The sequence below is a fragment of the Camelina sativa genome, chromosome 13 (genome assembly GCF_000633955.1).
Source record: "Camelina sativa cultivar DH55 chromosome 13, Cs, whole genome shotgun sequence".
In the NCBI taxonomy this organism is placed as follows: Eukaryota; Viridiplantae; Streptophyta; class Magnoliopsida; order Brassicales; family Brassicaceae; genus Camelina; species Camelina sativa.
This window is the reverse complement of record NC_025697.1, coordinates 13,455,409-13,470,117: the sequence shown is the minus strand read 5'-3', so window position 1 is coordinate 13,470,117 and position 14,709 is coordinate 13,455,409. Positions and strand designations below refer to the sequence as shown.

The 14,709-nt window shown below is 35.6% G+C and overlaps 3 protein-coding genes across 4 annotated transcripts; 1 reads left to right on the top strand and 2 right to left on the bottom strand.

Annotated features, from left to right (window-relative positions):
• On the top strand, window positions 8–623 carry LOC104738221 (probable mannose-1-phosphate guanylyltransferase 3). Its single transcript, XM_019234414.1, has one exon. It carries the CDS (start codon window positions 42–44, stop codon window positions 483–485), a length of 444 nt encoding a protein of 147 aa, XP_019089959.1. The 5' UTR covers window positions 8–41; the 3' UTR covers window positions 486–623.
• Window positions 4,607–6,704, bottom strand: LOC104736657 (sugar transport protein 8). The gene is made up of 4 exons (XM_010456677.2): window positions 6,494–6,704; window positions 6,016–6,335; window positions 5,228–5,854; window positions 4,607–5,128 (listed from the first exon to the last, which is right to left on the bottom strand). Exons 1-4 carry the CDS (start codon window positions 6,621–6,623, stop codon window positions 4,682–4,684), a joined length of 1,524 nt encoding a protein of 507 aa, XP_010454979.1. The 5' UTR covers window positions 6,624–6,704; the 3' UTR covers window positions 4,607–4,681.
• LOC104736656 (chloride channel protein CLC-d) lies at window positions 7,356–12,859 on the bottom strand. Of its 2 annotated transcripts, none has more exons than XM_010456675.2 (22): window positions 12,513–12,859; window positions 12,188–12,409; window positions 12,047–12,093; window positions 11,854–11,952; window positions 11,646–11,720; window positions 11,446–11,534; window positions 11,105–11,245; window positions 10,948–11,018; window positions 10,787–10,866; window positions 10,517–10,666; window positions 10,132–10,191; window positions 9,957–10,031; window positions 9,494–9,645; window positions 9,264–9,399; window positions 9,057–9,188; window positions 8,867–8,944; window positions 8,725–8,780; window positions 8,571–8,651; window positions 8,323–8,479; window positions 8,137–8,238; window positions 7,984–8,033; window positions 7,356–7,833 (listed from the first exon to the last, which is right to left on the bottom strand). In XM_010456675.2, exons 1-22 carry the CDS (start codon window positions 12,766–12,768, stop codon window positions 7,761–7,763), a joined length of 2,382 nt encoding a protein of 793 aa, XP_010454977.1. In that variant the 5' UTR covers window positions 12,769–12,859; the 3' UTR covers window positions 7,356–7,760. The 2 variants fall into 2 exon arrangements, with proteins under 2 accessions (XP_010454977.1, XP_010454978.1); XM_010456676.2 differs by having other exon boundaries at window positions 7,989–8,033; window positions 12,513–12,768.

Below are 14,709 nucleotides of genomic sequence, written 5' to 3'. Positions count from 1 at the left end.
AGATATTCCCTAAGATAGCTTCAGAGAAGAAGCTTTACGCGATGGTGCTACCTGGCTTTTGGATGGACATTGGTCAACCGAAAGATTACATAACCGGGCAAAGAATGTACCTTAACTCCCTCAGAGAAAAATCTTCACAGGAACTGGCGACAGGGGATAACATAATTGGGAATGTTCTTGTGGATGAAAGTGCGGTCATAGGAGAAGGTTGCTTGATCGGACCTGATGTGGTGATTGGTCGGGGATGTGTGATTGATTCAGGTGTTAGATTGTTGGGTTGTACTGTAATGCGTGGAGTTTGGATCAAGGAACATGCGTGCATCTCTAATAGTATCGTGGGATGGGATTCGACTGTTGGAAGGTGGGCTCGGGTTGTTAACATAACGGTTCTTGGCAAAGATGTTCATGTTGCCGATGCAGAGGTTTACAACAGCGGGGCTGTTATCGAAGACCAAGCGTCTGTGAAACCGGAGATCGTCATGTGACTTTTATATTCAGTATCCAGAGCTCTGTTGTGTTGTATCTATATTAGTCTTCTCGTTTAATCTATGATGACTAGCATAATAAAAATGTGGGTATGTAATTTGACATAAGTGACTTATTTAATATTTCGGTTAAAGACATAAATGACGCATTGTTTTTTTATCAGTAATCACATTAGTCAATTTCAAAAGGGAGCATGACACTGAATGTACAGTTTAGTTAATCAAAGGTTTAGAAGGAACTCGCAAAAAAAAGGAGCATCTGTCTTTTTGTTTATGGCCTTATTGGGTCTTATTAACTAAAATGATTCTCATTATTGTATATATAGTTGATCACATTACCATGATGATGATGATAACATTTTACTTCATAATGATTCTCATTATTTTCACATTATTGCTGCCGTTTCTGCCATTGTTCTCATTGTCCAGTTTGTTCTCATAATGATTCTTATGTTAGTTTTTGAAACAATCAGTATGAAGTCGTTTTGTGTTTTATTGTCTAGTTTGATTCAGTCAATAAGTCTTGTGTTCCTGATATGTAGGAGGCAAGTACTAGTAGTTGCAGTTTTCTAGGAACTAGATTGTTAAGCTCTTTAGTCTATTTAAGAGACAAAGAGCATTCTGGATTTTAATAAGAGAACGACGAGTATTTTCAGATCCTCTTAGATTTGCTTGGTTTTACCTCTAACAAGTGGTATCAGAGCAAATCACAAGGTACTTCTCGTAATTTCAAAACAAACAGTGTGATCAAAGAAACGTGAGAATGAGTGATAAGGAGATTAGCATTCCTAAGTTCGATGGAGATTATGAGCATTGGACAATGCTAATGGAGAACATGTTAAGGTCGAAAGAGTGGTGGGATCTCATTAAGACGGGGATCACGAGACCAGAGCGGAATGTCATTCTGTCTGGACCACAAAGAACCGAGCTTGCCGAGATGAATCTGAAGGATCTTAAAGTGAAGAATTATCTATTTGCCTCCATAGATAAGACGATCCTTAAGACCATTGCAAAGAAAGACACCTCCAAGGACATTTGGGACTCCATGAAGACGAAGTATCAAGGGAACTTGCGTGTTCAGAGTGCTCAGCTGCAGAGACTGAGAAGGAATTTCGAAGTGATGATTATATTTGATAATGTAAAATATTTTTTATAAATTTTGTATTCGTACACCTTATTAAGTATACAGAGTCTGTACATCTTATTAAGTGTACATGTATCTGCACACATTATGTATAGGTATCTGTACACATTATAATGTGTGCAGATATCAAGTGTACAAATGAATAATAATACACAAGTTTAATCTGTACAGTTCATTTAGTCTAATTATATATATCTTAATATACATGTTTTTATCCGTACAACTGATATATAATATGTTCAATATAAATGAAATAAAAATATTTATATGTGTGTAATAATTATGTATACTAAAATGCTGTATGGATATCCTATGTACAGTTACCCTTTTGTAATTTCGTAATACTACAATATACCCCACTTTTTTTATCTATCTCACATCTCTTATATTATACAAACAGTATAAGTCATCTATTCCTCCAATTATAAATAGTAAATGTACTACATTTTCAATTAAGTTTTGAAAATGTACTATTTTGCCAACAAACCCCAAAAATAAACAGTTCTTAGATCTTCTCCATCGGTAAACTCTTAGAGGAGTTTTAAGGGTTTTGAATCAAAAAAATAAATCAGAAGTAAAGAAAAAACTTAAGGGAACCCCCTATATAGTATACCGAATTATGTTCTAAGAGACGCTACGTGTCTTAATCTTGTTGGTCGAACTAAATAATACAAAAGGAAAAAAAAAATCTCTCTACACTCGATTTCTTTTCCTCTCTCTCTCTTTCTCTCGCGATTGAATACCCGAAACGACGAAGAAATTTGGAATCAGAAGAAGGGTTTGGAATCGAAGGATAGTTGAATCAGAGGAAGAAGGGTTTGAATCTAGAGATGATTGGCGAAGGCGATTGACTCGGCGGATTACTTTGGCGATAGACAAAATTGAGTCCAAAATTTGGACATGGATGTGATTTCAAGTAGGAGTTGAAATAATCGGAAGAGATTGAATCAATTGGAATCACAAGGTAAGTTTCTCAGATTCTTAATCAAATAAATCTTCTTAATGCCACAAACTCCAGATTCTTAATCAAATAAATCTTCTGTATTCTGTTTTGATTCTCTTTGGTCTTTGATTTGAGTGTTAATTTGTTCTCCAAAGGAGGTGTCTCTACAGATTCAATTGAATATGCAGAAGAAACAGGAATTTTCTGAATATAGGGAGAGGCTTTTGTGTGTTGTTGTCGTTGATGTTTTTGTGTACAAAAATCCTCTACACTCGATTATCAAGAAACAGCTCAATGAAGGTTTTTGTTTGTTGTTGTTTGCTATATATATACTCTTAATTTTACCTTTGCTGTTAATGTTTTTGTTTTCATGTTTCTTCACAGAGTGTAATGTGGATATATTGGATCAGAGAGTAGCTGCTTTATCCATAACTCGAGCGAGTGAGCAAGTTTTGTTTGTTGGCCTGACTCGAGCGAGTCGTTGTGCCAGTAATGTGATGCCTTGGGCAAAGTATCTTTGTCTTGTTGTTTGCTCATTCTGGTTTTCATGCCTTATACTAGTTCACTCTTTAGTATAACCGTAAATGTTTTAAAATGTTGATATCACCATGCCTAAAATGTTGTTGAATCTTAGTATATGCTGAAGTAAGAAAGTACCAACAAATTGCTTTTCACCTGCAGATCAAATCGATGTCACAGAAGAAGGTTGAAGTCACTGAGTCATTGACTGTTGTTGCAAGAGATAGCCAGACGCAGGGAAGAGTTGGAACAATTGCTCCTGGAGCATCAGAATAGAGACAATGACGTGTGAATGTGATCACAAGTATAGCTTCATTGGATGGAGTTTCTTTTTTTATTAAACGATTGTGTGAGCTCTCTGTTTTCATCCTTCTACTTGGATCATAACAACATATTCTTTTGTTTTTTTGTTTGTTGAAATCAAAGCTTTGATATTTTGTCTTATAAGAGACAAGAACTACTGAATATGAATTTCCACATGTTAATATAAATTACTTGCAGTATATAATAAATTGATTGTCAATAGAAAAAAAAAATGTAGCTAATTGATGAATGCTATATCTTTCTAAAGGCCAACACAAGAAGAATGCCATTAGAACAAGCAGTTGTATGTTTAAAAATTAATTAAATGCAATATTTTCTATTTGTATAAAATCTTAAATTTTTACACATTTATATCACTTCTATTCTATTTAAAATTTTTAAATTTCAAAAAACAATATTTTCAAAATAATGAACCCAAAATTAGAACCTACCATTGGAGGAGAAAATTTTAACTAAGAAATCATGGGTTCATATATTCAAAACAGTACACAATTATTCATAAAAAAATCAAACAGTGTTTAAGAGACTCCAATTATGATAATACCGATAATCTTGCTCTTACAACCTTAACTCGAATCTGGGTATGCGTGCATGCAATCTCAAAATAATTACGACAAAAACATAAGAAACTCCATGAAAACCGCAAAGGAGCCTCTTATTATGATTAAGATCGAGAGAAAAAGACCAACAGAGTTTGAAAACCACCTGCTGAACAGCCACCCCGGCGAACTGATACCAACGCCGTATACCGACATATATAGAATAGACATTAACAGCAATGTTCTTCGCTTGCAAAGCCAGCTGAACAGAATCCGCTTGCTCATCACTGTTATGTTACGCAAAGGAGAGCCACCACCAATAGGCATACACTTCTTTCGATTTTAGACGTACGGTGACTAGACTGTTGACAGGCTGTACAGTTGATTCCTCAATAAAAAATTATTTCACCTGTAATAGTATAAACATGTCAAAACATCTTGTGACTACCAGTGAATCTAAGTAATTCATTGTCATATATGAAAAGAAGATATTCCACTGTTAATCTTAGTAAGTCTTCTCTTGGTTTAGTTTCGACGTGATATGTTTGTATAATCGTTCCTACACAGATGCAGTTTAGAGCTTCGGTAACATCGCCGAAATCATTTTCACGAAGATTAAATGAAAAAAAAGACTTGAAACTTTAGCTGCAGAAATTAAAACCAAATCAATTACACCGAAAACATATATATAATAAAAAAGAGAAAGAAGGTGATTGTTTCAACAAGCTTAAGCAGTTCTCTTCTCGACGTCATGCTCATCTTCCTCAAGCATAAACCTCTTCCAGTACCAATGTAGCTTCCACACGCTATCTCTCATGTCATCGATCGAGACTCCTTTAGTCTCCGGCACGAAGAACAAAGCGAAAAGTCCCATCACAACGATCCAACCACTGAAGAAGAAGAATATCCCAGACTTCATCCCGCAAAGCATTGATAGGAAGGCCTGAGCGATCACGAAGGTGAAGAACATGTTGCAAGACACAGCCAATGCAAACCCTTCAGTTCGAGTCTCCAAGGGGAAGGTCTCGCTAGGGATTAGCCATCCTAGTGGTCCCCATGACCAAGCGAAACCCATCACGTAAAGACACACAAAGATCACCACTACTAAGGCTTGTGTCCGTCCTAGCGTACCCGTCACGTCTAGGTTCTTGGCTAGGATGATTCCAATGACCAACTGTTTTGAGGAAATTGTTAGTTTGTGAGACAAGAAACGCTAACTTAACCTATGTTCATTTGCTTGGGTAACAAGAAAGACAGAGAAGAAGAATAAGACCTGGCAGATGAGCATATGAACAGAAGACTGAAGCAATAGAAATCTCCGGCCGGTTTTGTCGACGAGGAAAATCCCAACAAACGTGCTGAGTACGTTGATCGTTCCCGTGATAACCGCGGAAAGCAGAGCTGCGTCATTTCCAAACCCTACAGTCTGGAACAAAACCGGGGCGTAGAACATAATTGCATTGATTCCAGTGAACTGTTGGAAAAACTGGAGCAACATCCCGATCACGAAAGGCGGTCGGCTTGCGGGTTTCATCAGTTTCGTGTAAGGGTCTTTGACCTGCCTGGCGATATCGCAAGCATGGACGATTGACTCATACTCTTCATCAACATTTTCAACACCTCTGATCTTCTTGAGCGTATCTTTCCCTTCCTTGGTTTTGTTCCGCTCGATAAGACTAGTCGGCGTTTCGCATATGAGAAGCGATCCGAAGAGGAGGATGAGGGCGGGAACCCCTGCACCACCGAGAGCCAGTCGCCATCCGTAAGGATGAACTGAGGAGGTGAAATAGTTGACAATGTTGGCAATTAGGATCCCTATTGTAACCATTAGTTGGAAAACAATATTAAGACCTCCTCGAAGCCTCGCCGGCGCAATCTCTGATAAGAAAAGAGGTACCGCCTGCAAGAAATTTAGACACATTCTATAATCTTTAGTCATTTGAAGACAACCTGAAAATTCAAGATCTCAAACAAACCAAAATCTTGCATCGTAACATACCATGCCTAAACATAAAGTATAATCTCGAAACGAAAAAAAAAAAAAAAGATCTAAGGTCATACCTGATTACCAAAGCCAACACCGAATCCAAGCAAGATTCTACCAATGATCAACATATACATGTTAACAGCTCCGGCGGCAAGGCCAACACTGATCAAGAAGAAGATGGAAGCGAACTGCATTGTGGGTTTGCGTCCGAGCTTAGAGCACGTAGCGGAAGCGAAGAAACTAGCCACTAGAGCCGCAAGGTATAAAGAAGAGGTGAAGAGCTGCAAGAACTGGTTGTCGTACTTGCAGTAGTTGTTCTCGTGCGCATGCTTCTTCCTCTCGTACACAGCTGGGAAAAACTCCTTCAAGAAATCGTCCATCGCCGTTACTCCACCTGTGATTATAATGAAATTTGGTTTTAAAGTATTTAATACATTTCTTGAACCAAAAGCGACATATCTAAGTACCTAATTTGCTGTTTTTTTCAGTTTCTTGATTTATATGTAAAGCGAGAAAAATAACACAAGATAATGGCAGAGAAAAGAATCGAACCGGAGATCCCAATGTCGTAGCCAAAGATCAAACCGCCTACAGCTGCGATAATGACACAGATGAAGACATAAACAGTCATCTTCGCTTCGAAAGCCTGGGCATTACCACTAGAAGATATAACCACAGCCATTGTATAAAACGTCTATGCTCTCTTAAAAGTTTTGTTTTGTGTTTATATGCTTCTTCTCTGTCTTGTAAAAGAAGAGCGAGAGAGAAGCAGACACAAAATCTTCACTTTAAGATGAGACAATAATGTATTAATACAGATCACGAAGATAGAGAAGACACGAAAGAAGATAGAGATGATATCTTAATATAGAATACCGGTTGTGAAATGAGTAAGGTTGAAAATTTGATTGGTTGGTCTATAGATTCTGGATCAGTAATCTTGGTTGTTTTATGTAAGTTTTTTTTTTTTTTTTTGTTTAATGACGTCTAGATTTTGTTAATACAAAAACATGGATATATCCCAGTTTCCTTCCTCATTGGTTCTCCATCAATATTCAAAAATATGTTTCCTTTTTGTTACATGATATATAAAGTGAAAATCTTTATTTGGTCAAAGTTAATTATAGAATATATTTGCTAGACTCTGATCATGATGAGTCATGTGTGAGTCATGTTATGACTACTGTAAGTTGAATGAAGAAGTTTTACATTTTAGTTTTTTCAGTTTGAGATTCTAAAGATAGGGGAATTTTCGATTATTATGTTTACAACTTTCATCATTACATAAATTTATAAACTTCATTGCAACCAAAAACAAATATGTTTACAACTTTCATCATTACATAAATTTATAAACTTCATTGCAACCAAAAACAAAAGATCTTAAATTTAGTTATCTCAAAAACCAAAAACCAAAAACCAAAATCTCCATATCTATCAAGTTGAATAACATAAAAGTTATTCCCATCTAAAAGTTTCAACTCTGGGATACGAAAGTAAATATGATTCATCTTTTTCCCTCACGGTCGTATAAATTCTGGTTTTCTTTATACCGACACGGTATAAATTAATCAGGTAGTAATATATCAAATATTACAATGACCAAGAAAATATTCAAAGATTACACAATTACAACAATGAAGCTCTCTACATTTAATAATCTTTCTACTCTCTAGTAAACGGCCAATGAGACCTCCCATCTCATATACCCTTCAGACCAGATTTGGGGCTAAGCAGGGGAAAAAGCTCGTTTCGTTTTGTAGTATGGACTGAAGAATTGCCGAGTTATTCAACTCCTTGTATATGTTTGACTGTTTTATTAGCCTAAAAGATCGTCTAGGAGCGGACGTGTAGCATCCATCCGCGTTGTTGTTGTCTCACTGTACCGACCTCTGCAGGCAAAACAATTGGTATAATAATAAGGTTTAGCCAAAGACATTGGAAACTTAGAATGAGCCTTATACGAGGTTTAGAGGATCATAAAACAAAACTTGAGAGACTCCCAAGATTTTTGTGATTAGACACAAGAATAGCAGAGAGACCTTACACTAGTTGACTGTTGGACTTCCACTGCTGATGATTCCCCATTTTCCTGCATATCGGACCAGCATCACCACCGTTGTTATTCCTTATCTACTAATGTAAGAGAACGGATTCCTCAATAAAACTATCTACTAAAAGAAGAGAACGGATACCTCAATTAGCAAATCCTTTCTGGTGATTAATCCTATCACACGAGAAGGACGGGGAACGACGAAGAGATGTCTCAATCCAAGTTGCCGGAAAAGGTTATAAACCTGATCCAAACAGATCAAATTCTCAACCAATGACGATGGTTATTTGGTGTATCAGGTAAAGACATAATCAGATATTCTACTCACCTTTGTCAAAGACATGTCTTCGGGAACAACGTATGGAGAGGGATTCAAAAATGGAGCAAGATCTATGTACATCTCTAAATCATCTGAAGTTAGATGTATATCTTCTATGCATAACCCTTTCGATGAAACAGGTTTAGCAAACTCGCTAAAACTGTGCCTGGAGAGTGCATGTTCAATTTATTTATCAGACAAATATACGACTCCTTCAAAGAATGAAAAAAAGAAAAGAGTGCTGAACATTAAGTTACCTGATATTTCTGGCACTTGGATCACAGGGCAAAGGACTATGTTGGAAATCGACTTTAGATTGAAGTAGAACAAGCAAGTGACTGCATGGTGAACAAAATTCAGAATGATATATTTCTTTTACAATAATTCTTTTTGCAATGTACAATAACGTACCTTCGAAGAACTAACCCAATGACAAGTGTTTCACCACTTCTCGTGTGGTCGATTACCTGGTAGAATGTCAAAATATAAAAATATCAGCACAGAGGACTAAGTAATCACGATTCAAACCTGTGTACCACATAGCAATGCTTACCGGAAATCCATTGTGTTTATTGCTGCCTAAAATTGAAGCAACATCTGCAACCCTGATAACTCGAGGTAAAGAGATTACCTTCAAAGACAGAAAAAAAAAAAAAACACAAGTTATGATATAGCATAATATAAGAAGCATGTGTCACAAGCTCCATCTAGTGGTTCATTGATGAGGGAGAAATGATAACAACCTTCTGACTTTGACATGCTTCCTTTGCTACCATTTGACGCATATGATACTTGGGTCTCGATTCCAGTAACGGAATGCCCTTCAGGCGTGCTTGCACTTCATACAATCCTTCATTGAAAGCATCACCGACGGCCTAAGAACAAAAGAAATTTAAACAAGCGTATTTCCACAAGAATCAAGATAAATAATAATGGTTGGAAACTCGTACCTTTGAGATGAGAAGAACCAGCATTATTAGAGGCAAAAGTTTCAGGTTATTTGTGATTTCAACCATGATAACACATAAAGACACAGTCATCCGCATTGAGCCTCCAAGAAATGAAGCAGCTCCCAGCAAAGCATAACTAAGGTTTAAAGACAATTTGTATCAAAGGCCCAAAGTTCACCCAAAAAATTCATATAAAACAGATCAACAAAGCAATACACAAAGAGACTCACGTTCCCTCCTCAATGTTGAGCTTCTTGTAAAACCTGACCACAAACATGCCTACAAGGCGCCCATAAGTTGAACCTATCATTATTCCAGGAACAAACTGACCAGCGGGAACAGCAGTGCCAAACGTCACCACTGCTAATGTGTAAAACATAGCCTATACACCATTTAAAACAAAACAGAAGGACGACGAATCAGCATGGAACTATGTAAAAAGTCGAAATCAGCATGTTCCTTATCCTACTGCTAGCATGGTCATCATTTAATCAAATTATCAGCATGTTCCTTATCATATAGATAAAGAGATAAAAAAAATTCCTATAGATAAAGAGATTAAAATATGTAAATTGTCAAATCAGCATGTTCCTTATCCTACTGCTAGCATGGTCATCATTTAATCAAAGTATCAAACTAAAACCTGCCAAGAACTATAAACCAAAATTAAAAACAAACAAAGTAATTTCATACCAAAAAAGTTAGTAGACTCTGAGCACTGAACTCTCGCATTGTTTTTGCGCTGAACAAATTCCTTATAGCATCATCCTGTCGTCAAAATGAAAAGCAACTGAAACAGTCAGGAATGAAAATAAAGTAAAGTAGAAATTGAATATAATTATTGTGAAAATACTTTAGAAGAAAAGACCTGAGTATTGAAGAAAATGGTAGCGAGATCATTATATTCATTATCCGTCTTGCAGTAGAACTACAATAATTGACACAAAAAGCAATAAGAATGCGGCAATGTTAAAAGACAGAAATGTTCGCAATTTCAGAAAACTCAGCAGGGGAAATGATTATCATTGCAAGTTTTGGGGCCTCATTTTTTAGGCTTTTCTAGAAACTACCACTAAAGAATTCCACATACGCATAGTGTTCAAATTTTTCTAGGTATAATACTAACAAATTTTGTAAGTTTATGTATGGCTGCACACATTTTCCATCGGAAAAAGGTTAAATTGACTAATTCATCATAAAAGATCGGCATTGTAAAGAATATGCAACAGATATTATCTATAACAGTGTCTTACATTTACGTAATTCCCATACATTCCTGGAGGCCGTGGGCATTCAATACCAGATTCAGCAACTGACTCAGGGCATGGACTGCATTTTCTTAGGAGAGGAAGCCCAAATGAGATTGCTGAAGTTATACAAGAGATAATGCATGCTTCAATTATCTGCAAATTCAATATTTAAGCATTCATTTAAATCCAGCAACGAGACAACCAATCTTTTTCAAGAAGATAAACATAACCAAATAAATAAAGAACTAAATGTAATATTCCATCAAAGAATACCTTCACTCGATTTCCTCTCTTGTGCAAAGAATTCCGACGCCAAGATGTCATATAGAGTGTAAGTTGGTTAAATAATGCACCTGGTGGAAAATGCCATGAGGAATGAAATAGACAACAAAAGGTAAGTGGAACCAAGAGTCCAGGAAAAGAAAATTCCTTACCGAGTAGACCTCCAATTACTCCAATTACAGCCATTGGCAGTAGCTCTTTGAAGTAATAGTCATCTTGACCACTAAATGAGAGAAAGAAAAGTTCCAAGTCAATTTTAGCACTACTAACCTAACCCAATATAGGTGAGCACTGAAGCTAGAACCTTACTCTGATACATCCCATATAATGAAACCACCACCACCAAAGTGTCCACATATTCCACTCTTGCACCATCCCATGGCAGTACGCACCACAACCGCCACAATAGCAGAAGTGAAAAAGACACGCCACATAAGTTGACTTCTCCACCTTCAATACACATGTAAATTAAATTAAATGACAGACCGAATAGTGTCCCAGACTCACACTAGCTAAGATACCTAAACTGCTGTCTCTTGACAGCCAGTTGCTAAGGAAATAATTAAATAGACAAGACAACATAAGTTCTTCAAATAGCTGTTTCTCCGAACAGCCTTATTTCAAGCACTACGATGAGGGAAGGAACGTACCATGAGGTAACCTCTTCTAATGCAAATAACACTCCTCCAACTGGAGCTCTAAAAGCAGCAGCAACTCCCGCTGCACATCCACAAGTGACCTTTCAAGGCATCGGAAAATTAAGGAATAAGCTCTCAAAGAAGATTTGGACCTAATCTAAAACAAAAAGAAATCAGATAGCATTCTTTACAAGAAGCATTTAGTAACTTACAAGATCACGACGATCTCTGTCACTCTTAAAAAGTTGCGGCCATCTAGAATTCAAATGATATTTCGTCGATCCACCCTGAAACAAACAGAAGCAGAAGGAAAGGACACATTTTTAACTTCCAGAGGAATGACGGGAGACCGAGTAATAAGCAAAAAAAACATTCAGATTTCATCTCAATGCCTGAATAACATGGAACTCAGATGCTCACCTGACCAAGCAACGAGGCGATGCAGGCACCAGTATGTACAAGGGGACCTTCTTTCCCTAAAGCTAAGCCACCCCCAACAGAACCAATGCTTCCAAATATCTATGAGAGAGCAAACTATAAAAAAACTGTCTTCAAAACAGAAAACGAAACAAAACTTCCACAGTAGCATAACATTCCAGAAAAGCTAACTCACCTTTCCAATAAGCGTTCTAAATAGCAAGGTGCCAGGAATATCAATTCCTGCGAAATCCAATTGCATAATTATCATAATGAGATTTAAGATTACAGATTACGAAAACGAGAGAGATTAAGAAGGTTAGTTCAGGGTTAGTACCATTGAGATAACCCTTAATCTCAGGAATGCCAGAACCAGCAGCAGCAGGAGCGAATTGAGTAATGATATACGCAGAAGAAAACACTAAAACTAAATTGATGAGAAGATAAACTATAAACCCGGCGAAATAAGACTTCTGAATGATTGCAAAAGTGAGTGCAAATTTCCACCCAGCGAAATTCTCAACTGAGAGATTGATAAACACAGCAGCTAATCCAGTTCCTACGAAATCATCACCAAAAAAAAAAAAAAACAAAATCTAAAGATCTGATTCTGGAACATCGAACAGATAAAAAATCCGTAAGAGAGAAGAACGAAGAAGTACCGATCCCGATGAGTAAAGAGAAGAACCATTTGACAGCAACGTAGTAACCTACATAAAGCTTCCCACGATGAGCTAGTTCTTCTCTGTAAGCGTAATTCTCGATGACTTCGTAATCGAGACTATCGACACCTCCGCCACCGTCACGGCGAGAGTTGAGTAGACCAACGCCGTCGGTGGATGTATCATCGGATTCAGGGACACGAGACCAGATTAAGTTATCGGATTCGATCCCGTTCTGGAGATGATTCGATAACATGATCTCGAATGGTTCCTAGATTTAGGGATTTCGAATCGCAGAAACTGTAATCCACTACTACTACTACGGTACTACCATATTCTGATTAAATTCTGTTTCCTAAGGATCAGTTCTGTTATACTCCTCCGTTTCAAAATATAGGATGTTTTAACTAAAAACACACAGCTTAAGAAGTTTTTATTTTAACAAATTTAACCAATTAGAAACAATACTGCATAATATCAAATACTAAACTAATCTAAAAATTGTATTCAATATATCTAATATTTTGAAACGGAGAGAGAGTATATAATAAGATATGAATATTTTCACTTTCCTTATCAAATTACTTACAAAGGTGGTGAAATGTTTTTTTTTCTTGTTTTTTTATTTATTTATTGAAAGTATTGGTATCAACATTCCCCAGATGTATAGTCAATCCTTTTTTAAAACAAAGAAATTATCTATCATTACATTGTCAAAAAAAAAAAGGAAAGAAATTGGAAAAATATTAAACTAGCTTACCAATAAAATGAATATGATTAGTACAAAAATAATTCAAAAAAGGCTGGAGAAAACCTTAAATGGTTATAATAAAAAAAAAGGATTAAAGAAGAAAGAAAGACTGGTAAAATCATAATTTTGTCGGTTTGTTTGTCATATCTTAGCTAATCACTTTAAAAACTGAAAAAAAAAGAAAAAAAAAAAGCTAATCACTTCAAAAAAAAAAATAGTTATAATAGGAACGGTACAATCGGTTCTATATTATCAATTCGTATTTGATTAGCCATATATACAGAGAAAATGAACCGACAACATTCATAATTCTAGTTGTTCAAACCGAATTTATATCAAAAAAATTAAGGATGAAATTTTAGAATTTTGAAGTGTCAAAAAAAAACAGAAAACTCCATTAATAAATATATTTTAAATAATAACAATAAAATTTATTTTTAAAAAATTGGAGAAAAATACCTCTCCGAAGGAAAATACGTTATTATCTAATTTCGAATTCTATTGCCAATATTTTTCAACTAATTAAATTTCAGAAATTGAATCCTATTCTACTAAGGTTAACTCACAACACATACTACGGTTTTTTGAATTTTATATAGGTAGTTGTAGACTTAAGCTAATGAAGGAATAGAAGTAGAACAAAAAATGTGTGGTGATAATCATAAATCTACCTGGAAATAACATTAATATAGCACCTTTACTATTCTTTAATAAATAAAAAACGCAACAAAACAAAAAAAAAATAAAAAGGAGTACAATTTCGAATGGACTTTGTCTTTGTGACCTTAGACTTAAAAGAGCTCCTTCGCCTTCATGCTTTTATCGGATCCCCTCAAATTCAGTGTCACGAAACTTTATTGGGAGTGGAATCAAACGCAGCAAGCTCCTTGTACATGCTTGTTGTTGCTTCTTTCCTAGTGGTCTTTCTATCTGCAATATTCAACCACACCTTTTTAGACTAAGATCCCTTTCTGGCTTTCCATAAATGATCCTTAAGGTTTAAATTTACTAATAAGATTAAGACCAAAGCTAATTTCTTAATTCTTAGATGTTGATGTCATCTTTAGATCATACTCTCTCTCTCTCTAAAAGATTGATGTTTAGAAGTTTTTCAAAAACAATGATTACTAAATTTAAATATATTTTTTTCTTTGACTAAAGAGATATTATTTAATTTTCAACCAATAACAATTCTAAATTTTAAATATTTTCAATGATTACGTTTTGAAGTTTACAAAATATCAATCTTTGTGAGACAAAAAAATATTCCAAAATATCAATCTTTATGAGACAGAGGGAGTATATAATTATCGTACACATCAACATAACCTTTTCAAGTTATGTTGATTTGCACTCAAATTTTTTCAAAAGAAGTCTTTTTTATTTTGATTAAAAAAAAATAACATTTAGAAGAAATTATTTTGTATGTCGGAGTCATTAGCTCAT